Source organism: Peromyscus leucopus, chromosome 15, assembly GCF_004664715.2.
Source record: "Peromyscus leucopus breed LL Stock chromosome 15, UCI_PerLeu_2.1, whole genome shotgun sequence".
In the NCBI taxonomy this organism is placed as follows: domain Eukaryota; kingdom Metazoa; phylum Chordata; class Mammalia; order Rodentia; family Cricetidae; genus Peromyscus; species Peromyscus leucopus.
Genome location: NC_051076.1, coordinates 19,571,743 through 19,598,703, shown reverse-complemented (window position 1 = coordinate 19,598,703; position 26,961 = coordinate 19,571,743). Strand labels below are relative to the sequence as shown.

At 45.2% G+C, this 26,961-nt stretch overlaps 1 protein-coding gene across 2 annotated transcripts in view; it reads left to right on the top strand.

Annotated features, from left to right (window-relative positions):
- Positions 1–26,961, top strand: part of Cnst (consortin, connexin sorting protein) — a 79,981-nt gene that overhangs the window by 24,133 nt on the left and 28,887 nt on the right. For both annotated transcript variants that reach the window (XM_037211191.1, XM_037211192.1), the window contains exons 2-3: positions 5,904–6,333; positions 18,600–18,784. In XM_037211191.1, coding sequence (XP_037067086.1) covers positions 5,904–6,333; positions 18,600–18,784 — 615 coding nt within the window. The remainder of the gene's footprint in view (positions 1–5,903; positions 6,334–18,599; positions 18,785–26,961) is intronic.

Below are 26,961 nucleotides of genomic sequence, written 5' to 3'. Positions count from 1 at the left end.
TTTCAAGACAGGGTTTCTCTGTGTAGTTTTGGTGCCTGTCCTGGAACTCACTTTATAGACCAGGCTGGCCTCGAACTCACAGAGATCCGCCTGCCTCTGCCTCCCAAGTGCTGGGGTTAAAGGCGTGTGCCGCCACCGCCGCCCGGCCTCAACCTTTATTCTTATGATGAAACTTGGTGTGTGAAAGTTAAGAGTATGTCAGTCTGATTTAAAGGAATTAAAGAAATATGGCATTTGCGATCTCCTTAAGTGTTTCTATAAGGGAGTCACCTAATTGTTCCTGTACATTGTTTCTCACTTTCATAATACCTTGTGTTTAATATCACCACATCTATTCAAATTAAAATTTTATATACGATTAAGTTTGTGCTTTTAACAAAGATTTCCTCCTTGGACTGTTAATTTAGAATGTTTGTTTGTTTGATATTTCTTCCTTAAGGTTTTCTGGCTTTCATGCTTTGTATAGGCCTTCCTTGAATATATTTGCTCGAAATTCTTTGGCTGGAGAGTCAACGTGTCAGACGACTTACGCCTTGTACATATTTGGAATGCTATTTTGCCACAAGAGTCTGGAAACAGGCAGGCTTACTGTCATGCTTTTAAAAGGCAAACTATGTTAGTGTCTGTGTTGTAGCCGTGATTCAGCGTTACTGCCGCTCTGGAGAGAATTGGCCTAGACATTGGGTTCTAACAGAAGAGCCATGTTGCATGGATAAAGTAAGTTTGAACACAGACTCACACGTGCTGATGGGGGCCACATCAGTCTCAGTGCTAGCACAGGTTTTGAACCCACTGCTGCGTGCCTGGACCTCCCCAGTCCTTTCTCCCACTGCTAGCGGAAAAAGAAAGAAATATAACACTCTATTTTTAACCCCAAAGCTGGCAGAGTTTGCTAATGATTAGAATTCCACTAGCAATTTATCCCATTGTTCAAATGAAAGCATTCTAATTGCAGGGAATAAGAATTCAGACAGATGCCAAGCACTGTGCATCGGGTCCCTTTACCTTTGAGAACAGGGTCCGGCTGCAGGTGGCTGTCAGCATCTGACTTAATCCATGTGTCTGATAGTCATAGGAGCCAGACACTGACAAACCGGGATTGGGAGAAGTGGACTGTGGACATTCAAAAATCTTACATGTAAAAACTCATGCAGAAATAGTGCAGAGCGATATTCGGGGAGGACTCTGGTGCAGAGCGATACTCAGGGAGGACTCTGGGCAGACCAATATTTTTGGGGAGGATTCTGGTGCAGGGCAATACTTGGGGAGGACTCTGGGCAAACCAATACTGGGGGAGGATTCTGGTACAGACTGATACTTGGGGAGGACTGGACTGGCAGAGTGCTGGAGAGGAGTGCATTATATGGGAGTCTTTGAGGACAGAGAAATCAGCCAGGCAAACTGGGGTAAGTGATTTTTGAGCCAGGCCTTGATGCGATGTTAGGTGTCTCACAAAAATAAAATTAAAAAAATAAAATCTTAGAAAGATCAAGGGACCTAGTGTTAGAAAACAGTTTGAAGGTTTTCCTTTTGAAAGTTAAACTAATTGTGTGGTCACAAAAGAGTAGGAGGCAAGTTGTCGTGAGGTCCAAAGAAAGGAACTCTGATGTTCCTGGGAGTGGACCTACCCTAAGACCGCACAGAAAATCTCTCAACAGAAGGAAGAGGGCTCCTGGGAAACCATCTATTCAGTGACATAGCATTTTCCAGGGAGGAGAAAAGTACCTCAAGAAACCTGGACTTTGTCATTGGAGGCGTGTATCTGTCTTCTGGTGGGTGGCAGGTAGGGACACTAGAGTGGATTTTTTTTAGTTTCTTTCCACAGGACACTGGTTAAGAGTTTGGCTTTGCCCATACTCAGTCCAAATATCATTTCTAAAGTGGCTGATGAGCGTCTCCGCATCCAACCGTATAAAGGACTAGAAGTAACCATCTGCTGGGAGATGGTGAGAATTGAGTCTGGATGCGCTTAACTTGGGGCCTGGTGTGGAGCAAAGCTTCAAATGAGTGTAAGTCTGCACTTCCCAAGGAGTCGTTGGCTCTTGAAACAGGGTCTCATGTAGCTGGGCTGTCCCTCAAGGGCTGATCCAACCTCTGCCTTGCTCATGTTGGGATTACCAGTGTGCACATCATGCCCAGCTCCCGGAAATCCTGTGTGTATGTGTTTGTGTGCTCATGTGTGCATGTGGAGGCCAGACCTCAGAGCTGTGTACCTTTACATGTATACATATATGTACTCGCTGAAAGGGCTAGGTTAGCTGGCCAGTGAGCCTGAGTGATCTGCCTGCTTCTGCCTCCCAGCCTCCCAGCAGTGGGAATTACAAATGCGTGCGACCACATGGGGCTTTTTTGTTGCTGTTGTTGTTGTTGTTGTTGTTGTTATTGTTTTGAAACAAGGTCTCACTATGTAGCCCTAGCTGGCCTTACACTCAGCTATCTGCCAGCCTCTGCCTCCCAAGTGCTGGGATTAAAGGTGTGCACCACCACACCCAGCAGTATTCCTGGCTTTTAAAATGTGGGTTCTGGGGGTCAAATCATGTCTTCATTCATGCTTGAATGGCGAGCATTTCCCCCACTGAGCTCTCTCCCCCGCCCTTACCAAGTAGTCCCAACCACTCATCTCTAAATATCTCAGTCATCTGAAACAGGACACTCAGAAGAAACACGTGAATACTTCAGGGACTGAATGAGAATCCTCCACTGTAAATTGGTACCTCAGTGTTCTCTAATGAAGCTGGTTAGCATTGTTTGTCATCCAGCACCTGGTCATTTCTAGAGTGTTTGGGAAAGCTGTTTCTGAATATATGGTAAGGTTGAGTGTCCCTTGAGTCAACCACCAGTGTGTAATGCATTGTGAGTCTGTTTGGGAAGAACATGTATTAAGCATTTGCTGTGTGGACCAAGTGCTCTCTGAAGCGCCTTACCTTGGGTCCTGTTACCCAAGCGTCACAAATGACCTTTGGCCAGGTATAGGAAGTAGCATCCAGAAGGCTGAGCATTAGACTCATGAGTTCAAGGCCAGCCAGGGCTACACGGCAGATTTAGGCTTGGCCTGGGCAACTTGGCAATAGCATGCCTCAGATGAAAATTCAAGAAAGTTAGGGGCAGAGTGACGAGTGGATAAAAGTGCTTGCAGCCAAGCCCGGTGACCTGAGTTCAATACCCAGAACCCACAAGATAGGAGAGAGCCAACTCTACAAGTTATTCTCTGACCTTCATGTATTATGTGATGTGGCACACACAAGCCCATACAGAGAAATAGGCAGGCAGGTGTGCATGCATGTGCACACACAGAGACACTAAATGTTTAAAGTGAAAAATCATTGGGAGCTTGTAGCTTAATAGTCGTACATTCATCTATGAAAGTCCTGGGTTTAATCCCTGGTATCACCAAAAACAGAAGAAAACTCAGCCGTTTGAGACTCTACAGTTCTACAGTCATGCAGATGAGGAAAATGAGGTGTGTGGTTGCTAGGTAACTCACCTAATGTTTCCCACACCGCTTGTAAAATGGCAAGGACACAATTTGAACCTAGGCGTGCCCCTGTCCTCAGCCATTGTATTGAACCAAGAAGACAGAGTTTCAAGTCCAGCTCTGCTTCTGTCCCAGGATTATGGCCTTAGTATTTTCTTCCTTCATTTCTAACACAATATGAATACTTGTAGTGTAGACTTGTTTTGAAGACCAGAGGGCGGAAATGTGGCTGCCACAGTAAGGGTGTGGAACGAGACTCATCAGTGTTGGGCTCCCCCAACTGCTCTGTTTCTTCTGTCTCAGGTTCCCTTAGGTCTCTGGGTCTCTACAGTTAGCAGACCAAAGCCTGTGCTCAGACCGTAAACACGCTGCAGGCCCTGCTGATGGTCTAAATTAGAAAGCAGCTCAGGCTGTTTAAAGTAGAACTAGAAGTCCACGCCTTTAGTCCCAGCACTCAGGAGGCAGAGGCAGGAAGAGCTCTGTGAGTTCTAGGTCAGCCTGGTCTACAGAGTGAGTTCCAGGACACCCAGGCCTATGTAGAGAGACCCTGTCTCAAAAACAAAACCAAAAAAACAAACAACAACAACAACAAAAACAGTAGAACTAGATCCAGTAGAGATAAGCTGTCTTAAGGAAAATGATACCAGCTAGATTTAGACATTTTTATGTTTTCTAAAAATGCCCTTATGTATGAAATAAGGCATCTCAGTTGCAAAATATGTTGCAAATATGTAATACATTTATGTAGGATTAGTACTATAGACATTGTTTACATATATGTGATTTATATGTTTATGTGCATGATGTATCTGTGTATGTATATATTTGAGGCAGGGTTTCATGTATCCAGTCTGGCTTCTGACTTGCTACATAGCTGTAGACAGTTAAGTATCTGATTTGCCTTCCTCTGCCTCCCAAGTACTGGGTCAATGGGTCTGTGCTACTGTGTCCAGTCTGTGTGGTGCTGGGATCCAAGCCAGGGCTTCCTGCATTCTAGACAAGCACTCTATCAACTGAGCTGCAGCCTCAGCCCTTGTTTGTCTTTATAAACAACATTTCTCTGTGTAGTCTTGTTGGTCCTGGAGCTCACTCTGTAGACCAGGCTAGTCTCAAACTCAGAGATCCACCTGCCTCTGCCTCCTGAGTGCTGGGACTAAAGGTGTGCGCCACCACTGCCTGGCTTTGCTTATGTATTTTAAAGAGAATTGTACTTTATTTGCATACTTTCTGTTATATTTTAGATTTTATTATTTTTATCTTATGTGTGTTGCCTGCGTGGCTGTGCCTGGTGCCTGCAGAGGCCAGGAGAGAACGCTGGGTCTCCTAGAACTGGAGATACAGATATCTGTGAGCTGCTGGGTGGGTACCGGGAATTTTACCTGGGTCCTCTGCAAGAGCGGCCAGTGCTCTTAACCCCAGAAGTACCTCTCCAGCCCCTATTTATGTGTTTTTTTAAAGAATAAGAATTTCTACTTACCCGTTTGAAGATTTTTTTTAAGTACTATCACCTAAGTAGGGGGGAGATATTTTTTCAGAATTATTGGAATAGTTGATTCAGACCCAGAAATAATGCTAGGCAAGCATAAATAATCTGGCTGGCATACTTCTTCTTAAAATGTACCTTTGAATGATAAGATAAAAAATGGCTGATAACTAACTGGCTTGTGTGTTTCCAGGCCTGTTCTCTTGTTCAGGCTGACCCCAGATTCCTAGGTTCAAACCATTCTCCTGCCTCAACCACCCAAGTACTTGGGACCTACAGGCACTTTTTAGGCATTTAAAATGTTAAGCGTGTCCCTAAAGTTCCAGCGTTAATTATTACCACCCTCTCTTTTAAAAAGGGGATTGTTTAAAATGGTTTTGCTGGAAATGGTAAGATTCACCTCGGCAGTGCTCAGTGCTTGCTTTCAGAAAGTAAAAGGTGTGAACAGCAGAGTAAATATATGTGGTTTGACTCTTCCCCATGTGCCTTTCTAGAAAAAAAATATATATAATACGGCTTCCATTGTTCTCATTTGTAAATGTTGCTGCTGTTTAGTCAAAGAAGAAGTATTTGCGCAGCTGGCACTTACTGGCACATATCCAGGATATCGTGAGTGATGGCTTTTAGAGATAACCTGCGCGGCCAGGAATTTCTTTCCTCGAGTCAGCTGCCCCAGCGTGAGGCACATTCAGAAGCCCAGGATGCAGGCAGCCTTCCCACTCTGGTTTAGTGGGACATCCTCTGTGTGACAGCCACTGGGAGAGCCTGTGCGCTGGCATGCAGAGCAGGGTGAGAGTAGAATGAGGGTGCAGGTGAAAAAGAAGGAAAGAATGGAGCTCATTCCTTTCCTGATATCAGTGAAATGAAAAGAAGTGGGAAACTGTAAACCACGCATGTCCCTAGAGGTTACAGAATGAAGTAGCCTTTATTCTCTTGTCTTTGTAGGCATGGAAGGACTTTGATGAAACTTTAAACAGTTCCACAAAAGATGCGCTAATGGATGACAGCGACCCTCCTACATACAGTCTTCAGATAGAACCACAAGATGGATGTCACCCGGGTGGCGGCGTGGAAAGGAGAGTGACGCCCTTGCCTTCTGTCTCAGACGAAAATGAAAATGAGCTTGCTGGGGACGGGCCTGCGGGTCTGACGGGCGGTGACAGTGCCATGGGGAGAGCCACGGTGTCCGAACAGGACAGTCTCAACAATAATGAAAGCTGCCTGTCCAGCTGCGAGGTAGCCCCCGATGAGACAGCAGAGCACACACCATGTGACGGTCCCAAAGATGACCAGCCTTCCCTGGGCCAGGACCAAAAACTCCCTGGAAATAAAAGTCCAAGAGCCAAAAGAGGCACTCCTAAGAACGTACCTCCAGGTAAGGCCTTCAGATCTTACTGTCCTTTAACAAAAATCGGCATTTCAACTTGCTTTTCTTCTTTCAGTCTTGTTCTGCAGCAGAATCCATAGGTTCCACCGTGTGGTTCTTTACAGTGTCAGTCTGTAGATGAATCATAACGTATTTAGTCTACATCCTTTATAAAGCACACGGTTGTCTGCTGCCCTTAGGATTTCCTTCCCCATCACCGCGGCCTTGGTGTCTGACCTGTGATGGTCTGTGCTAGTACAACTGTGGATAGATCTTTCTGCCTCACTCTGTAGGTGAGCGGTATACATGGACTTATTTAAATCGATGCATGTCTGGGAGCTGTGTTGAGTAAGACATCTGGTTTTGATATCTGCATATCTTTGGATACAGAGGAATGCAGATTTCTTTCCAGAATGTAGTTTGGCAGGTGAGATTGCAGCTGTGCAGTTCTCTGTCTGCCTCACCAGGCACTCCTGGGGAGAAGCCCCGCTGGTGATTTTTGTGCCTGCTCTTATTTGGTTGGTTGTTGTTTGTTTTGTTGTCATGCAGAGGCATGACAGTGCTGGCATGCTATTGGCCGGCAGTCCTTCCTGGAATGCACTTTATGCAGGCCGGCAGTGTTTGCAAGAGGCCTAGTGAATTAGCGGGTCTCCTCCTCCCTCCTGCTCTCTTGTGCTTTGGCTGATAAGAACTATAGTTATATATTAAAAAAAAAAAAAAAAAAAAAAAAAAAAACTATAGTTATTCCATATCCTGGGTTTCGTTTGTAGTTTTAAAATTTAGAGTAAAATATAAAACTAGGAGGTGGCTCAGTGGACAAAGTCCTTGCTGGACAAACAGGAGAACCAGAATTCAATTTTTTTTTCCTTCATTATTTTTTTTTAATTTTTAAAAAAATTATTTATTTTTATTTTGTGTGCATTGGTGTTTTGCCTGTATATATGTCTGTTTGAAATTGTCAGATTCCCTGGAACTGGAGTTACAGACAGTTGTGAGCTGCCATGTGGGTGCTGGGAATTGAACCCAGGTCCTCTGGAAGAGCAGCCAGTGCTTTTAAGTGCTGAGCCATCTCCCTGGCCTGCAGAGTTTAGATTATTGGCACCCACATAATATTGGGCAGGTCTGGAGGCCTACATGTACCCCAGTGTTATTAGGTAGAGAAAGGATTCCTGAGGCAAGCTGGCTCTATAACCAGCTGATTGGCAAGATCTGGGTTCGGTAAGGAAGAAGATCATTCTGATGGTGCTGCCTTTAAGAACTCTCTTTCAAGCCGGGCGGCGGTGGCGCACGCCTTTAATCCCAGCACTCGGGAGGCAGAGCCAGGCGGATCTCTGTGAGTTCGAGGCCAGCCTGGGCTACCAAGTGAGTTCCAGGAAAGGCGCAAAGCTACGCAGAGAAACCCTGTCTCGAAAAATCCAAAAAAAAAAAAAAAAAAAAAAAAAAGAACTCTCTTTATGGCTAAGTAATGCTCCACTGCATGGATAGATGTAGCACATTCTCGAGTATTTATGTGTACACCAGTGAGCGTGTTGGTTCTTATACTTTCTGTCTACTGTGATGTCTCTCTGAACACGTTTTTATTTCTCTCATTTGTCAATGGGAGGTAGTTCTACATGATAGGTAGCATTATGTCTAACTGGTGAACTATTTTCCAATGTGGCTCCACCAGTTTGTAGCCCCACTAAAATATGGGAGAGATAGTTTCTGTCTCTTTGCCAACAGTTGTTAATGTCCAGTTTCTTTATAACAGCAAGTTGTTAAAACGGAAACATAATTAACAAACCACAAAGTTTGCTTTTTAAAGTATACAGCATGGTGGTTTAATTATAGCGACGGAACTGTGCGCCATCATCAGTATTGGATCCTGCAAAAGAAACCAGAAACCCATTAGCAGTCACTGTCCATGTCTCCTGTTCTTCAGCCCCTGGCAATCAATGGCTCATAAATTTTGTATGACTTAACAGACAAGTTCAGATTAAGTGTCTAAAGATTGCCATAACAACATTTGGTGTTTACTTATCTTTAGTCACCATGGTATCTACACATTAGACAAAACAGTGCAGGAAATAGCCAGAACCAGAGGTAGATAGCACGTGGAGACTAAGGAAGGAAGGCTCTCCCAAGTAGAGTTGCCACATTCAGCATATCACCTTGCTTTACTCTTGCCCTTCACAACATATCCAGCTGGTCCAAGACCAGGAGGGCAGGAATCTGGAGGACGACAAAACCAGGAACGGATCTGCAGCCTGGAGTCAGGCCGGTATAGTTAGTAGAGCTCTCGGCCGGAGGCTCTGCTCTGCCTGGGGCTGCTACCTTTGTGATCTGAGATCAGGAACTCAGCGCCTTCCTTGTTTCCCGCTTATCTCCGAGGAAACTGATACTGCATATCCTGCGGCATTGTTCTCAGACAACAGTCCTGTGCATCAGGCAGCCAGAAGACGAGAGCTCTAAAGCGCTTGTGATTGCTGTGTCACAGAATGTTCTGGGGCGTGGCGGGGGGCGTGGCTTAGAGAGTTCAGAACTAAGAACTAACTCTGAGTCTGCCTTAGCTGCCTAGCTCTTTTGTCTGGTCCTAGGGTTTTTCTTTCTTGTCATGGTGGGACTGAGAATTGAACCTGGGGCCTTGTCCTATGTTTCGTGTTAGAGGTGCACACTGGCACATGACTGATGTCTAAAAATAACAACTGGTGATGCCATGAGACATGGGCTCCAAGTTGCATCTTACCTGTCTGACTTTGAGCCTAGAAGAACTTTTCTAACTGGCCTCCAAATCATGAGTCACACGTGGATTCTGGGTCCTAAACTCTGGGCCTCATGCTTGTGTGGCAGCCACTCAGCCTTGACTCCAGCCTCAGACATATCATCACAAAAGAAAGAAAGAGTCCCCAGTCCCCTAACAAATGTCCCCAACTTTAGAGGCTGAAAACAGCGCCTGCTATCTGTCATACAGTTCTGTAGGTCGGGAGTCTGCCCTTGCTCTCTTGGCCAAAGGGAGGCTGTCAGCCATCGCCGTTCTTCCTTGGCCTCTAAGGAGGAGTCCTGCACACGCTACTCTACTCGGACTCTGCTGCCCCCCAGGATCACACAGGTCCCACAAGGTGATCCAGAGTAACCTCCCTGTTCAGAGACAACTGATGGGCAGCCTTACGTCCATCTGCTGCTGCGCTTCTCTTTGTAACATGAGGGCATGTATAGATTCATGGAATTGGGACATAATCATTTCGGGGAGCCTTTATTCTGCAAACCCTGAAAGTGTTTTAACTAAGGCACAATGATAATGCTTTACATAACAACCAAGTCTTATGCATTATAAACATTGTCATGACATTAATTTCTAGAACCATCCTGCTTAGTCAGCAGGTGTTTATGGAGTTCTGTATACCATGCGCTCTTCAACTGCTGGTGAACCTGCCTTTCCGTTTCCTGTGTTCAGGTAAATGAAGGAACTAAGTAACAGCAGGGGCAGTGTAGTAGAGGAGGAAGTCCTGACAGGGTCAAGCACGCCCATAGCAGTAGAGTGCAATGTCCAGGGAGAGCTGTGAAAGCTTCCAGGAGGAACTGATGTCTAGGCTGAGCTAGGACAAGTGCAGGTCAAGAGGGGAGGTGAGGGTGAAGATGAAGGACGTCAGAGTAGCCCAGAGCACAAGGAAGGGGTGTCCTGTGTTTTGCCTGGTCTCCATCTTCTCTGGCTGAGGACAGTGAGAGGAAAGGATGAGTCTCGGGGAATTAACAGAGTAGGGTACCCAAGATTTGATAGATTAGCAAGGCCCAGGTTATAAATATTCTAATAACCAGGTTGGACCTTCCCAACAGGCTTGAGCAAGGCAGTAACACAATGGGAGCCACAGCGAATGTGCCCAACGAGCTGGGCCGGTGAAGAGTAGAAGTGAGGGAAATGGGCAAGGGACTTCGGTAGTGTCTGTGTGAGGGATGCTGGCAGTCTCCACCGAGGGGGATCTGAGATGTGCCCCTTCTCTAGTCACTGGGTCGTGATTTCAGGCATGCTTTGAAAATACAGAGTCTGAAGCTGGGTGGTGGTGGCGGCACGCCTTTAGTCCCAGCACTCAAGAGGCAGAAGCAGGCAGATCTCTGAGAGTTCAAGGCGAGCCTGGTCTACAGAGGGAGTTCTAGGACAGGCAGAACTGTTCCACAGAGAAACCCTGTCTCGAAAACAGTCTCCCTCCTGAAAAAAATACAGTGCCAGAGTTGTCTGCGGCTTTCCAGATTCTGTCCCGAAACTACATTCCATCCCGGTAAATTGATATTTATTTAAGTAAAGGGATACATGATGAAGATGAAGAAAATTATACCTCCAAATTCATATATTTTTGCAGTTATATGTAAGCACAGATGGATATAGACGAACATGTAAAGATAAGGGGATATTTTAGGGGCTATATTTAAGAATATTTAGTTACTGATTTTAGAGAATTCAGTTATTGCCAGCTTAATGAAATGGTCCATCCACCCAAGGTACTTGTAGCTTTGGCTTCTCTGTTGTTTGGTTGGTTTTTTCCTTGCATTTCTTTATTTATTTGGTGTGTGTGTGTGTGTGTGTGTGTTGTCTGTCTGTCTGTCTGTCAAGGATGGGGGGGTTGTCACGTTTGACTGCAAGTGCCTTTGCCTGCTGGACTATCTTGCCTTCTTGTTTTTGTTGTTGTTTGGTTGGTTTTTGGTTTTTCGAGACAGGGTTTCTCTGTGTAGCCCTGGCTGTCCTAGAAGTCACTCTGTAGCCCAGGCTGGCCTCAAATTCACAGAGATTGACCTGCCTTTACCTCCCAAGTGCTGGGATTACAGGCGTGCACCACCACTGCCAAGCTCCTGTTTGGTTTTTCTTGAGACAGTATCCCAGACTATCCTGTATCTCAGATTGGCCTCAGACTCCTGGGAGTCCTCCTGACTCCCCTTCCCACTACTGGGATCGATTATAGGCGTGGACCACCATGTCTGTTCTCTTCTCAGTCCTTCAGTTAAAAATGTGCAATGTTACCTGTGTTCTAAGCAGTCTACTTGTGGTTTTCTCTTTCTTTATGCCAGGTTTTTATTGGATAATGATCCCTACAAAGAGATAGTCTTATTTTCATTTGTTTAAGATAACTGCTTCTAGGTATCAACCATAGGTCCAGACTGTGTTTGATTATCCTTGTACTGTTGTTTTTTTAAATGGTTATTCTGAAAGAAAAAGAAAAGAAAAAGAAAGCAAGCACACAAGCAAACACTGGAAAGAGCCACACCAATCAAAGTACACACATACAACAGAATATTACCTGGCATAAAAAAATGAAGTACTGATACAAGCCACAGGATGAATGTTGAAAGCATTAATTATGTTTAATGAGAGAAGCCACAAATACGGGCTCTGCACAGTACATAGCACTAGCTAGAATGCTGTTGCTTGACGAGGTGAATTGTAAGCACGTAAATTACATCTCATTAGTAAAGCTGTTTTTGAAAAGAATATGGAGGTAGTGTATGGGGGTTAGTGGGGGTCAGTGGTGTGAAGAAACAGGATATAGTCCACAGCTCCACAGTGTGGAGATTCCTGCTAGAGGACAATTCATTGTAACACTGCTGTACATGTGCATGGATGTTCTTCAGACTTAACTCCCGACTTTCTGAATCTTCCTTTCTCATTTAATTTTGTTATTCCAAATAATCCATTGTCGGGGGTTTTCAGAGAATTATAGATTAGAATGGGGAATCATTTCTAGAAAATTCTCAGTTCCTTTCCTATGGTAATTAGTCTCTCTCCTTTCTTCCACAAAGAATTACTCATCTAGGAAGATTATATACCCTTTAAGATTCACTTATTACAGGTGCAGACGGCACACACGTGGAGGTCACCTGCAGAGAGTGCACACGTGGAGGTCAGCTGCAGACAGCGCACACATGGAGGTCAGGTGCAGACAGACAGTGCACATGTGGAGGTCGGGTGCAGACAGACAGCGCACACGTGGAGGTCAGGTGCAGACAGAGTGCACATGTGGAGGTCGGGTGCAGACAGACAGCGCACACGTGGAGGTCAGCTGCAGACAGACAGCACACACGTGGAGGTCGGGGACTTTGTAGCAACAGTTCTCCTTCCACCTTTATGTGGGGTCTGGGGGTTGAACTCAGGTCTCCAGGCTTGCTCATGAGTGCCCTTACGTACATCCTTTCCTGATTATATACTTCTGTATAAGGTCATTAAAATTTAAGAATTGTTCACCTTTATGTATCCTAGAGAACCTCAAAACATTTTGTACTTGATAGCTGATGAATTTGGTTTTCTTGGAATGAACTTGATAACAGGGTGGAACTTAGCCATTTTGATGTTCTCCAAGTCAGTGCCAGAGTTGAAAAGCCCTGTATTAATTTCTTATGAAATTTTGGCACTCGAATTGTTTGTTTGTGGACAAGAAGTTTAAGAACTTATTAATTTAAGGTTTAAGAATTTGCATAACTAGTTGCATGCTTGGGCAAACCCCTTGCACATTTTTAGTTTTTAATAAGACCTGTTGGAGTGTAGAAGAGCTAATCAAACGTCTAAGAGGAAAATTAGTGATTCCCCACATTGGTGCTAATTGGCACGTTCTACATAATTCCGACTCTAATTCCGGCAGTATGTGTGTGCTAATCACGCAGTGAGTACGAACTGGAAACAGCCTGCAGCAAGCTCCAGGGAGTGACAGACCGCAGGGAAGAGTGGGGAGCCCTGGGTGGAATGGGCACAGCTGCGTGGGGTCACCTGCTTGGACTTCGGGACTGGCCCATGAGTGCTCACTGGACGTTCATTTTGTGGAATGCTTTCTCAAATCCACTAACCACTGAGTATAGGATAATGTGTCTGATGTAATGAGCCCTGTATTTGAAAGGAAAAAAATAACTAAGATCTTCAAGTTCAAGGTAAGTGTAGCTGAAGGCAAATCTAGGCTGCAGCTCAGTATGACTTAGGGAAGTTTTTAATTAGAGCCCGCCCTCTATAAGTGCTCAACCAAGCAAACAAACCATAAAAAGGCTTGCAACTTTTGCTCAAGAAAAGTGCACTTTGTGATATCCTTCTGCCAAGAATGAGAGGAATCTTTTAGAGGTGTATGTGTAGCTGTCAGAGTCTGATGGGGTGGCAGTTTATGAGCAGAGAGTCTAGCAGATGAGAGATGTGTCCTTCAAAACAGCCCTAGTGTTAGCAGTCATGTTTAAATGGCCACCTAAAGCTGGCCTGGTGGCTCATGGCTGTAATCCCAGCACTTAGGAGAAGCAGGCAGCACAGGATCAACCATGAGCGTGAGGCCTTCCTGGGTTACATAGTGAGTCCTAGACCAGCTGTGGCTGCGTGGTGAGATCCTGTTTCAAAACAAACAATAGCAAAGTACCTGAGGTACAGCCTGGTGACAGTCCCAGTGCCGGAATGTCACTTGTGTCATCTTCTTTATTCTTTGTCGTTGATTACTTTATTACCGTGTTAATAGGAGAGCATGACCCCAGCCTAACCTCTTCACCACAGCCGGCTAGTGCCTGGCTCCCTCGGAAGGCAGAGGCTGTGGCCTGAGGACATGGGAGGAGACCCAGCCGTGGAGCAAGTAGTAATTATGCTGTAATTCCATAATACATCCCTTTGACTCCAGGTCAGGCCCAAAGACTGTTTCAGATTTATCTTCCTCATAATACAAACCCTCGTGCTGAGACTACTGCAGTGTGCTTAGACAATGACTACAATATTTCAATGGAGAGTCTCCCGTCTGTTAGAAGTTAGACCTCATGTTTGTTTCCACCTGATCTGTCTGCAAGATTCTGGCTGGGATGGAGCTGGACACAGCATTTTTGAGTGCAGCAGTGTGAATAAGTTCCCCCAGGGCTCTGAGAATCATAGCAAAATCATAGAACTGGAAGTATTTTTTTTTTTTTTTTACTATTTTTATTGCCGTAAACATAGATTTGCCCCGCTAACCACTCATTGCCCTGTATGTTCTGTTCATTCAGTGGCAGTAATTATATCCATAATAGAGTCTTCACTCCAGCCTACTTCTAAACTCCAGTCACCCCACAGAACGTCTGTGTGCATAGACGCCAATTCCACTGTCTGTCTCTCTTTCAGCCTCCCTTGAGTTCCTCCTTGTTTTCCCTCATGCTTTGTTCATGGCTTTCTTAAATCTTTGAGCATTTTTGAGACTGTTGGCTTCCATTCTTTGGTAGGTCTGACGTTTGGTCTTCCTCGGGGATGTTTTCTGTCCCTGATGTCCTTACTTACAAAGGCCATTCTACGCTGTTTCTTTGTGCACTTCGAGACTTCTGTTACGGAATACTGGGCACAGTGAGCCCGTGACGGTAGTGGCTCCGGGAAGCAGAGGGTAGCACTTGGTGACTGGGTTAGCTGGGGTTCCTCCTCGGGCTTTACAGCTTGGCTCTAGTTCTCAGAACCAAAAGCTGTGTGTGGTTTCACTCCCTGCTCCATGCAGAGCTTCGGTTCATCCAGGCCTCCTCAGGCTTTCTCCAAGCATTTATCTTTCCAACAACTGGGGGTGGGCTTGTTCTTTGCCAGTTACACAAGCACCCTCAAACGGCCTGGTTTCTTGAGGGTAACTTTCTTCCTGGCTTTTCCTCTCTGGCTTCAGATGCCATTTTGTTACCCAACCAGTTGTCATTTGATGTTCTGATCGCCTGACGAAGTTTTTCAACCATGCCTGCCACGTTCCTGCTCTGGAGGGGTTCCTAATTAGATAACATAAAGTTAGATAAAAGGCACATGGGAGAGTGGGGCTGCCTCTTCTGCCATTTTGCTCTGAAACCCTAATTCTAGGGCGTCCTTCACCACTACGTTTACCTTGTCATTGCTGGCTTCTAGGCAGCATCCTTTGGGTCTCTTCTGTGATCATGTTTCATACTCATGGTTTTTGCCATTAAATGATCCTGTCACACTAGTCCCCCAGCCTGGAGCCAAACAGTCGCATCTCAGCTGTGTTCACAGATGGCAGATGACTGGAGGGGCATGCGTACCCGGGTGCAATCCTGGCATTTCAAGACAAAAGCCGTTAAAGGATATCCCAGGGTTCTGCAGGGGCCTCTCCACAGCTTGATAGCTGAGGCTCTAAGCTGAATGGATCAGTTACATGCCAAGGACACAGAACCTAAACGTGTCTCAGTCAAGATAAGCTGCACAATCTCCGCCCCAAAGTTGTTACAAATAATTTTTTTTTAAATCAACTAAAATAGTTTCTCAGACTTTTGCTAGAATCAAGTATAAAAGCTAAATAAAACGTTAACAGACAAATGTTGAACTGTGGTCTCTATTTTGGAGCTTAATAAAGTTGACAGGTGTTAAGTTAAATTAGAGCTTATGAATCTGCTTGTTGTCTGCAAAACGTATAAATAGCATCACCAAGTTGCTTGGTGGGTATTTTAACTATAACTCACGTGGCTTTGCAAAGGAAGGTAAATAGAGTTTCTTGTTTCTCTCCGACCATCTGGATTCATGCACAGCAACAGAGAGCTTTATTTATATTGATGAGACTTTACAGTGAAGGGGAAATTACATGTGGCAGTTCGTGTTTTGATTTTCTTGCTTAACTATAAATGTATTTTTACCAGAGAACTTTGTATGTACCACAAAGAAATTTAGTGATAATTCACGAAACATAATTAATCTCCTCAAAGCAAAACATTTATAAGACTCGGTGGGGGGGGCACCATTAAAAGTAATGATATCAAAATTACTGTGAAAGACACGTGGAGAACCGTGAGCTTCCGTTTACAGTGTGGAAGCCCGAGGACTGTTAAACAGTCACTAGTAAGGAGAGGTGCAGGCTCACATCAGGTAGCCTGAAGTCTCCGATTATGGCAGTGTTTCTCTGCTTAATTGTTTCCCTCTAAACAAGCCCATGAGAAGAAATGAGATCTGAAGCCACGGGAGGACGTGAGGAAACTTGAGTCGTGGCTAAGCAAAAGAAGCCAAGCTGAAAGACAACTGCACATTACTCTGTGGGGAGTCCGTTTGTGTTCAAACTAACGGTGTTGGTGAACTCGAACTAAGTGTCTAACTCTTCTGCATGGCTCTTTATGGGTTTGTTTTTGTTTGTGATTCTTGTATTTTGTTTTTGGGGGAACAGTCTCTCATGTAGCCCAGGCTGGCTTTCAATTTCCTATGTAGCAAAGGATGACCTTGAGCTGTTCCTCCTGCTTCCTCAGACTGCTGAGGCCACTGGACGTCCGGCTTCCATGCATGGTTGTGACCATTTCTGTTATTCACTGCGACATTGGGGGTGTTTTGTTAACCTTTATTAGCCTTTGACTCCAAAGAGCCTGTCTCAGAGGTAAACCTGTCTTAACGATCTTTTCAATATCAGTGCGAGTGGGGAGCACACCTCCCTTTGTCCAGCTGTCTCTACGGTCTCGTTAGTGCTCACATGACCTTAGAAGGTAGATGCTATCTCCCCTGTGCTGCAGAGAAATCCAGACAAAGCTAGGGAATCTGGGTGAGTAGGCAGAAGAACAGGAAAAAAGTGTTGGAAGCAGGCTGCCTGGCTTCCAGAGCGTCCATTCGCTGATTCTTTGGCACTTGGGCAACAGATAGTTTTTCTTTCTCTTTCTTTCTTTCTTTCTTTCTTTCTTTCTTTCTTTCTTTCTTTCTTTCTTTCTTTCTTTCTTTCTTTCTCTCTCTCTCTCTCTCTCTCTCTCTCTCTCTTTCTTTCTTTCTTCTCTCTCTCTCTCTCTTTCTCTTTCTTTGTCTCTCTGTCTCTCCCTTCCTCCCTCTCTCCCTTCTTTTTTGGTTTTTTTGAGACAGGGTTTTTCTGTGTAATAATCCTGGCTGTCCTGGAACTCACAGAGATCCCCCTGCCTCTGCCTCCTCCTCTGCTGAGATTAAAGGCATGGCCACCACACCTGGCCGATAGTTTTCTAATAGGAATTCTTTGTCCTGTTAATGGCATGAAACCAGTAAGGCCATATTTTAAATATAACTCCACATAGTTAGAATATCAATGTCTACTTTGTATGTCCCTAAGATAAAGTATGTCCCTATTCAGTAGTGTGATTATATAAGCCATGGTAGTACTCTGTTGTAAACTTTTGGCAAAACTAAAAACAAAAACTCACTCTGTGGAAATGCTGTGGAACTAACTCTCCCTGCAAGAGTTTATTTCCCTGCCTGAAAACCTAACCTGTTTTATGTCAGGAAACTTCTCTTAGGGTTTGGGGAGGGACAGCCTTACTTTCAGTTCTTTAAAACAATTGTTCACACTTGTTCACAACAATGGCCTTTATATTCCTCCTCCTCTTTTTTTAATTTTTATATTTATTTATTTATTTATTTATTTATTTATTTATTTATTTTGCCGTGCAAGGAATGGAGTCCTAGGCCTTACACCATTAAGTAGCACCCACTGCCTCATCTATTTCTTTTTTAAAAAACTGTTACTGTTTATTTTGTGTGTGTATTGTGGAGGTCACTCCTCTATGTCAGGTGTCTTCCTCAGTTGCTGTCCACCTTAGTTAATATTATAGATAGGTAGAGAGAGATTTGAGACTGGGTTTCTGTGCAGGTTAGGTTTTTTTGTTTGTTTGTTTGTTTGTTTTGTGGTTTTTCGAGACAGGGTTTCTCTGTGTAGCTTAGCGCCTTTCCTGGGACTCACTTGGTAGCTCAGGCTGGCCTCGAACTCACAGAGATCCTCCTGCCTCTGCCTCCTGAGTGCTGGGATTAAAGGCGTGCGCCACCACCGCCCAGCGCAGGTTAGTTTTATGCCAACTTGATACAAGTTGGAGTCATCAGAGAGAAGGGAGCCCCAATTGAGAAAATGCCTCCATAAGGTCGGGCCATAGCCAAGACCTTTTCTAAATTAGTGATTGATGTGGGAGTGTCCAGCCCATTGTGGGTGGTGCCATCCACGGGCTGGTGGCCCTGGGTTCTATAAGAAAGCAGGCTGGGCAAGCCATGAAGAGCAAGCCAGTAAGCAGCACCCCTCCATGGCCTCTGCATCAGCTCCTGCGTCCAGGTTCCTGCCCTGTTTGCGTTCATGTCCTGATTTTCTTCTATGATGAGCAGCAATGTGGAAGCGTAAGCCAAATAATCCCTTTCCTCCTCAACTTGCTTTTGGTGGTGGTGTTTCATCACAGCAAAGGTGACCCTAACCTCTCTCCTCAGCCCCTTCTTACTGATCCTCAGTTACAGTTCTGCAGAAATCGCTACCTGAAGGAGGACAGTAATTTGTGACTTCTGGGTTTTATCTTCAATGGGAGTGGTAGTTTAAAAGCATTCCTCCATGACGGGGTCTAGCCTGATGTAGTCATTTCCTCGTGTTCTGTAGGAGATGCCAGACCTTTAGTGCAGACACTGACTGCAGAGCTGCAGGCTGTTGGGGAAGAGGCCGCCGGAGTGAATGCAAATGACCCCCCCAAAGCTCCAGCACCGGCGCTGCAGCCGCTGTTCTCGCTGATCCGAGGGGAGGTGGAGCAGATGGACTCAAGAGCACTCCCCCTCTTCCTCCATCAGGTAAGACCACACCCTCTGCTCTCAGCCTCACTGGCTGCCGCCAGTGTTTGGAGTCATCTGAAATCCGGTTCTCCAAGATTGATCCCTCCCACCCATTGTTGACCCTAAACGCATGGCTGGTAGAAAGTCTGGCCTATTCTGGTGAGTAGACTCACTGCGCCCTGGATGACCTGTCATCTGGACAGTAGCCAACGCCTTTATTCAGTGATTCAGCCAAGCATAAAGAAGAATCAATATGGCAAGAGTTTGGTAAGCTCCAGCTGCATGCCAAGAGGCCTGCCAGCCACTGAGGGAACAAAGACTCCTAAGGCATGTTCCAAAGAGAGCCGTGGTGAAATGCGAGAAATAAGTATGTCGATACAAGTGTGGGATTTTGTGCTGTCAAGAGTGGACAAGTCTAAGGCTCAGCAGTTAACTCTGCCCAGTCAGCAACCGAGAAGAGAAGGCAGCTCTTGAGATGGATGGTTCGGGGTGAGTCGGTGCCGGAGCAGTGGTTCAGGGCAGTGGAAACCACTGGCTGCTCTCCCAGAGGACTTAGCTCAGTTCCCAGCATCCACAGGGCAGCTCACAACCGTCTGAACCTCCAGTTCTGGGGAATCTCAACACCCTCTTCCGGCCCCTGCAGGCATCAGACACACAGAGGTGTACAGACATACACCATGCAGGCAACACCCATACACGTAAATTTTTAAAATGTCTAAAAGAAAAGTGAGCTATCACAGCAGAGCGACTAGGCTGTGGAGGTGTGGCTGTGATGTCACAGTTGAAGACGGGAAGAGGCAGGCGAGATGCGGGATAGAAGCCTTTATCAGTGAGAAGGCGTGTGTGTGTGTGTGTGTGTGTGTGTGTGTGTGTGTGTGTGTGTGTGTACCCTTGGAGACCAGAAGAAGGTGCTGGATCCCCTGGAGCTGGAGTTGCAGAACATTTCGAGCTGCCCGTCCTGTGTGAACTCTGGCCCTCTAGAAGAGCATACCTGAACCCACTCTCAAGCCCCAAGCATCATTTTTTCTGTGGCTGATGAAGTTATGGGTTATATAGGAGAGTGTCCTTGTTCCTGGGTGATAGAAGTACAAGTGTCAGAGATACTTGGAGTGAACCCTGAAGCTCTTGAGGTTGTTGATTGGGAGAAAAAAAGATGTTGGGGGAGAAGGCACAGAGAGAAAGCGAATTTCACGAGACGACACTCATTGCCAAATCAAGGACAAAAGTATGTGGCTGTTCATTTTCCTATGGTTTGAACTCCACTGAAGAATTTCAATGAAACGTTGGGGAAAGGATATTTAAGATAAAGATGGAAATAACAAGGCAGACAGATCTTTTCATGGAGTTTCTGAAAAGTGTGATCCTAATTAGTCTTAATAAAAACCTGGAGTCGGATATGGAGCGTGAAAACTGAAAGATCAGAGAAGCAGAGCAGCAGCTCACACCCCTCCAGATCCTCTGACCGAATAGGGGGCTGAGGTCCTGTCTCCGACACCTTTTGTCTCCACCTCCCTAGTGCTGGCACTAAAGGTGTGCGCCACCACAGCCCAGCTCTCTTTTAGACTGGTTCAATCTCTTGTAGCCCAAGGTGGCCTTGATTGAACTCCTGATCTTCCTGTTTCCTCCTCCCAAGTGCTGGGATTAAAGGTGTGAGCCACCACCGCCTGGCCTCTATGGTTGACTAGTGGCTAGCTCTGCCCTCTGATCTCCAGGCAAGCTTTATTTGTCAGAACACAAACAAAATATAAGCCATGGTTGCATTAGAATTAAGAAAGTCCTTTTCTATGGCAATTGATCCTTGGTCAAGGGCAAATCAGGAGGGAAAGAAAGGGCTCATTTTAGCCAGGCAGACAAGAGTAATCTTGACTGGGCCTAAAGGTTATCTGTTCTTACTTCACAGAAACTCTGCCCCACTTCCCCAGAAACACAGAGTCCTAGCTGCAGTTCCTCTGACTGCTGTTCCTCCCCTTCTCGGCCGTCTGCATTTGTCCTTGGGAAGGGAGCTCAGTGAGCAGAAGGGCATTTTGCTGAGCTATGTGGCTTTTGGCTTCTTTATCATTATAAAGTTGGTAGAAGCTGAGTTAATGAACATGAGCATGTACAGTGTTTGGTACACAGTAAAAGCCTTACAAATACTATGCAACCAGTCCACAGGCTGCTTGTCAAGACCATGCCTAGTAGCTGCAAAGGATGCTGAGGCATCAGAACCACAGGAATCAGCCATCACCTCTGTGCAAAATACAGAATACCCTGTCACTTCCCAAGGGGACATACAGCCAGAGATGGGTGGAAGTATGTTTCAATCATTTTAGTAATTCCCAGTACATCACCTTGTGCTTTTCATCTACATTCATCAGTTGTTAACATTTTCACACATTTTTGTAGTTTTCACATTATGATTTGTACAGGTACAAATACTTTTTCCATTCAAGTATTTTAAATTTATTATAGCATATAGCATGAAGGTTGTCCTCAGACCTCCATATGTATATGGTGGCATGTACTTCATGCTATATGGGTTCCAGGGATCAAACTCAGCTGCCAGGCTTGCACAGCAAGCCCTCTGACCTGCAGAGCCATCCCACGGGCTCTAATATGCAAGTGTGGTTTCGCTTCATTAAACCCCATCTGAACTTCCTCACTGTAAAAACCTCTAGTGTTAGATTTCTCCCCTTCTACCTGGAAGTTACGGTGACTTAGATGAAACACAACTTCGACCATGTCACTCAACTGCCCAAGGTCTTCCAGTGGTATCTCTTCTCATTCGTAGTAAAAGCCAAACCCCCTACCACGGCTTCCTGTGATCCGTGCCTGTTACCTCTCAACCCTTGATTCCTACCAGTCTCTCAGTGTCTACCAAGAGCTCTGGCCTCCTAGAAGCCCCTCAAACTGAGAATATTACTGCTTTAGGGCCTTTGATATCTCTCCTCTCTTAAGGAGCCACACAACATAGGAACCAGGCGACAGAAAGTAGGAGATGCAGGAGACTAGAGATCATGCCAGAATGTTGGAAGGAGCGTCTTGGTCCGTGGTTGTCAATCTTCCTAATGCTGCAACCCTTTAATACAGTTCTGCATGTTTTGGTGACCCTCAACCATAAGATGATTTCATTGCTACTTCCTAACTGTAATTTTGCTACTTTTATGAATCGTAATATGAACATCTGATATGTAGACTGTCTGACATCTGCTGTCTCTACCGCTGGTCTAGGTGAAGGGAAATTTGCAGGTGGCAGCTGCACCCCAGGCGGACAGTTGGTACTGCTACCAGCAGGTCAGATCTTGGGGCAGGGTCTTCTGTCACTGCTTGGTTTCTGAATACTGCTGAACCTGGGCATACTGAAAAGAAATTTAGACCTTTTTAGACTTCTGAGTATTTGAAGTTATTTAAGTGAGAAATACATAGAAAAATTGCACATTAAAAAGGAAAAGATGAATGTAGATGATGATTGTATAGTTTATATCTTTATCTATCAGTTCCAAAGTAATTGAAATCAAGCCATTAAGCTGGCTCACCAAGCCTGATCACCTGGAACCCACACAGTAAAAGGAGAGAGTCCACCCTCAAAAGTGGACAGTGCACTCACTACACACACACACACACACACACACACACACACACACACACACACACGAGGGGGGAGGTGAACAGATAAATGTATAAAACATTTTTTTTGAGCTAGCATTTCTCTGTGTAGTTTTGGTGCCTGTCCTGGAACTCGCTCTGTAGCCCAGGCCGGCCTCGAACTCACAGAGATCCACCTGCCTCTGCCTCCCGAGTGCTGGGATTAAAGGCATGTGCCGCCACCAACGCCCGGCTTGTGTAAAACCTTTGAAAAGTTTTACCTGTGTTTATTTTGAGTGTGTGTTTGTACCCACTCACACACCACAACACCTGCGGAGGTGAGAAAACAGCGTGTGGGAATCATTTCTTTCCTCCTTCAGTGTGAGTCCCAGGGATTGAACGTGGGGCATCGTGACAGCATGCCCCTTTCCCCTCAAGCCATCTCCCTGTAGATTAGGATCTCACCATCTAACTCCAAACTCAGAACTTGCTGTGTAGGCCACCAGGCTGGCCTCAAAATTCACAGAGATATGTTTACTCGTATGTGCTGGGATTAAAGGGAGGTACAACCACATCCAGCCCCCTCCCAGTTGGATTGTTTTGTTAATTAACTATGTTGAGAATATAGCTCAGGGGTAGAATGTATGCTGAACATTTTCAGTCCCCAGCACTGGGGAGTAGGGATGGCGTGAACGAGGGACAACTCTAAAGAAAACAAAGCTCTTTTCATGCCAAGAAAATAGTTTACTATATGAGGGGCTTTTAATAAGGTATGCATGAGATGTTGACCCAGGATCTCAGTGTGTTAGCATGGGGTGGATGAATGTGAAAAAACGACTATGCGTGTCTGAACGGTGGGGATGGTCACAAGCCAAGAGCTTAGCAACTCATCCTTTATTGAAGAATGAGAAATCAAGAAATAGTGCATGTAAGCTGGGGTGGTGGTGTACACCTGCAATCCCAATACTTGGGAGGTGGTGAGGAAAATGAAGAACCCAAGGTCATCTTATGGTGTATAGCTAATTGGAGGACAGCCTGGGATACTTGAGACCCTGACTCAAAAAGCAAGTTAAAACAAAAGAAAAATAGTAAATGTGTATAAATTATTGATACAGAACTTTAAAAAAATAAAATACAGGTTAAAAAATCTAATTGCTTGGTTAGAAATGTGTTTTCTCCCATCTAGGTACTAACCAGGCTGGACCCTGCTTAGCTTCTGAGATCAGATGAGATTCAAGGTGGTATGGCCATACACTAGAAATATTTTCTCTGCCAGCCCTTAGAGCAGCTCTGGGTGTGTGTGTGTGTGTGTGTGTGTGTGTGTGTGTGTGTGTGTGTGTGTGTGTGTGTGTGGTGTGTGTGTGTGTGTGTGTGTGTGTGTGTGTGTGTGGTGTGTGTGTGTGTGTGTGTGTGTGTGTGTGTGTGTGTGTTCGTGTGTGTGTTCGTGTGTTTGATGAAAATGACCTTGCACAAGATTTCTGTTGGGGGTGTCAGGATCATATATGCTAAAAGGTGCTTTGGGGAGATGGAGTCACTGGAAAGCCTGGGTGCCCTGGGATGGGAGGTGGGTTAGGGATACCCTGGGAGTTCCCTGCTGCCCTGTGAGGCTCTGGGAACATTGTCCTTGCTTATCTCAGGGCAAACTCGAGAACTGTGACATGTGCTCTGCTCCACAGCCTCTAGTCCTGTGTGTTCCCAAGGTCTGAACTTGAGGAAGACGCTACTCCCTCAGACCCCTCAGGAGAAGGAAGGGTTAATCCATTTCCCAGGGTTATCCAGGTGGTAATGTTTGGAAGGAAACATAATTACACCAAGGACTTTCAGAACAGAGATGTTGGTAGGAGGTGTGTTCAAAAGTAAATGAAGCTAGACATCTCAGTCCGGCAGGGGATCTGGGACTTACAGAAGACACCCTGGTCACCTTGTCAAAGGCGGGGCTGTGGAGAGATGCCTAAGAGAACCTCAGGATCTTTCCTGCCAACCCCTCTCCGACATTTGGATGAAGCCAGTCATTTTCATTTTGTTGATTGCACTCACTGGGTGTGGCTGTCCAGAACCCTGGGACTGAAAGAGGGAAAGAAGATATTGGATGGGAGCTTGAGCCCATCCAGTCTTCCTCGGGGTTCCTTCATCTGATGGAACCTAAGCACCCAACAAAGCAGAGTTACAAAGTGATGAATTGGGGGCGGGGTGTTCAAAGCTGAGACAATTGGATCTCAGGAAGTTCAAGGTCAGCCTGGGTTGCATAGTGAGTTCCAGGACAGCCTGAGTTACAGTGTGAGACAATGTCTCAAAGTTTATCATGAGCGCAGTGCATGTCGGTGCACTCCCAAACACTAGGAAAGCTGAGGTAGAAGGCTGGACTTTGTTTCTCATAGATGTGGGTGGTTCTGACCATTTTTAAGATGAGAGCGACACATTCAAGGTCCGTGGCTGATAAGTGTCGGGACTTGGACTAGAACAATTGGGTCGTTCACCCAAGAAGCCCCTGACCCACCTGCTCCGCCAGGCTGCTTTTCAGGTGTGGATAAATGGGGCAGTGAGGCTTGCCTCGTTGTCCTGCTCAATATTCGTGGAGGGGCATTTTACGGAGTAAATATTCTGCATATTTATGTTGAAGTCTCCCTTTTTACCGAGAAACACGCTTACTTTGAAGCATGGGTTTTGTTGCCCTCGTGGTTCCAGAGCTCACAGATGGGGCTGTGGACACCGACAGTCTCAGCACTGGAGGGCTTGACTCAGGAGGGTTGCTGTAAGGTTGAGGCCAGCCTGGTCTGTATAGTGAGTTCAAGGTCAGCTTGGGATATAGTTACCCTATATCAACCATGACTCAAACAGCAACAACAGCTGCCACAGAAACCTAAAAACTGACTGAAAATTATATTTCTGCACCCCCCCCAAACTGATTATATATGAATGAAACCCATCAAAACTTCTCACATGAGAGCAGTTACCATGTGCCAATTACAAAAGGCAAGGCAGTGGCGTTAAAGGGCTGGGCATTGTGTTTTCATGTCTAAGAGAACTCTGTGCAGCACTGTTTAATTTTCTTTGCAAGGCCATAGATGAAAGGGTTCTAGCAATTTCTATTAGGCATAACCCAGTGATACCCTGGAACCTGCTTTTTCTAGCTCATGGTGATCACACTGAGCGGCTTCCCAGCTGTTGGCAGCTCCGTGTTGGATATGACAGGAATGCACACACCACACACCAGGGCCCCCAACACACCAGAACCGACTCGGGAAGGTTTCTCAGCATACTACTGGTAGCACCATTGTTATGGAATATTCCATTCCGTTCCATACACAGTGTGAAGATATGTTATTCTGACTGGCTTAATGAAAAAGCTAAATGGCCAAAAGCTAGGGAGGATTTTGGGGGCAGAAAGAATGTTGGGAAGAAGAAGGCGGAGTTACCAGCCAGATGCAGAGGAAGCATGACATGTAGGAGATAAGGTAACAGGCATGAACCACATGGCAGCACATAAATTAATAGAAATTTGTTAATTTAGTGATAAGAGCTAGTTAGAAAATTAAGCTATTGGCTGAGCTTTTATAATTAATAAGAAGTCCCCCTGTTGTTTATTTGGGAGCTGGCTGGTGGGACAGGAAAAGAATCCCTATGAATGGCACCCAATGTGGGGCAATCAGCTCTTCAGTATTCTGCCTCGTCCACAGTTTGGGCCAGGTCCTGGTGAGAGGTGCTGCATTTGGCAGTCTTTCTCAGTGGTTAGCGTTACCATAATCCAGATGAAGACATCTAGGTCACTGTTAGGATCTGGGAATCTCTGTCTGTCATAGTAAGCTTTTTCTGTTAAGCATTTTAAATGCCATATTCATCAGATATCTGACAAGTTTGAGGGCCATTATCTATTAAGTATATCTGAACTAAACAAACCTAGCCTTAACCTTGAAAACATACCTAACATGATTACAAGTTTGATTATGATAGATTACGAACTACTAACCTGTATTTCTTAATTATATATTACATTTTCAGATGAGTTGCATAGGTACAGTACCTTAAATGAGTAGAAACATATATGCAGTTTAACAAAAATAACATTAAACTTGTATCAATATACAAAAATCCATACCAATATGAAATATTTGAGACTAATAGGGTTTTTTTTAGCTTAAGAGTAGATTCAATAATCTACTTTTTTATCCTATCATTTTTATGTTAAAAGTAGAGTCAGTTCTTTCCTATATCTCCCCCCATTTCATTTATTTATTTTGGAAAAAGATCCTTTGCTTAGTTTCCTCTCTGGCCATTACAAATAACAACTTGCAACCGACCCTCCTAAACAATGACAAACATCTACTGAATGACAAGAAACCATCCATCCCACCTCTTGGGAATGTGGGCGTTGTGTTCTCTAGACTTCCTCCTGCTCTCTGGGGGGTGACAGCATCTCCAGGGAAACCTTAGAAAATTGGGATAATGGTCAAGTCCTGGAAGAACCAGCTGTATTATTTTTTGTTTAGTCTCTGTGTGATGGGAAAGTGTAGAGCTTATCTGAAGTCTTGGCTGGATAGTCTGTGAGCCAGGACCATCTCAGCTAGCAACTTTGAAGCTGTTCTGGATGTAGATCTTTGAGGAAACTGTAACAGGCATTCTGAGAAGCTGGA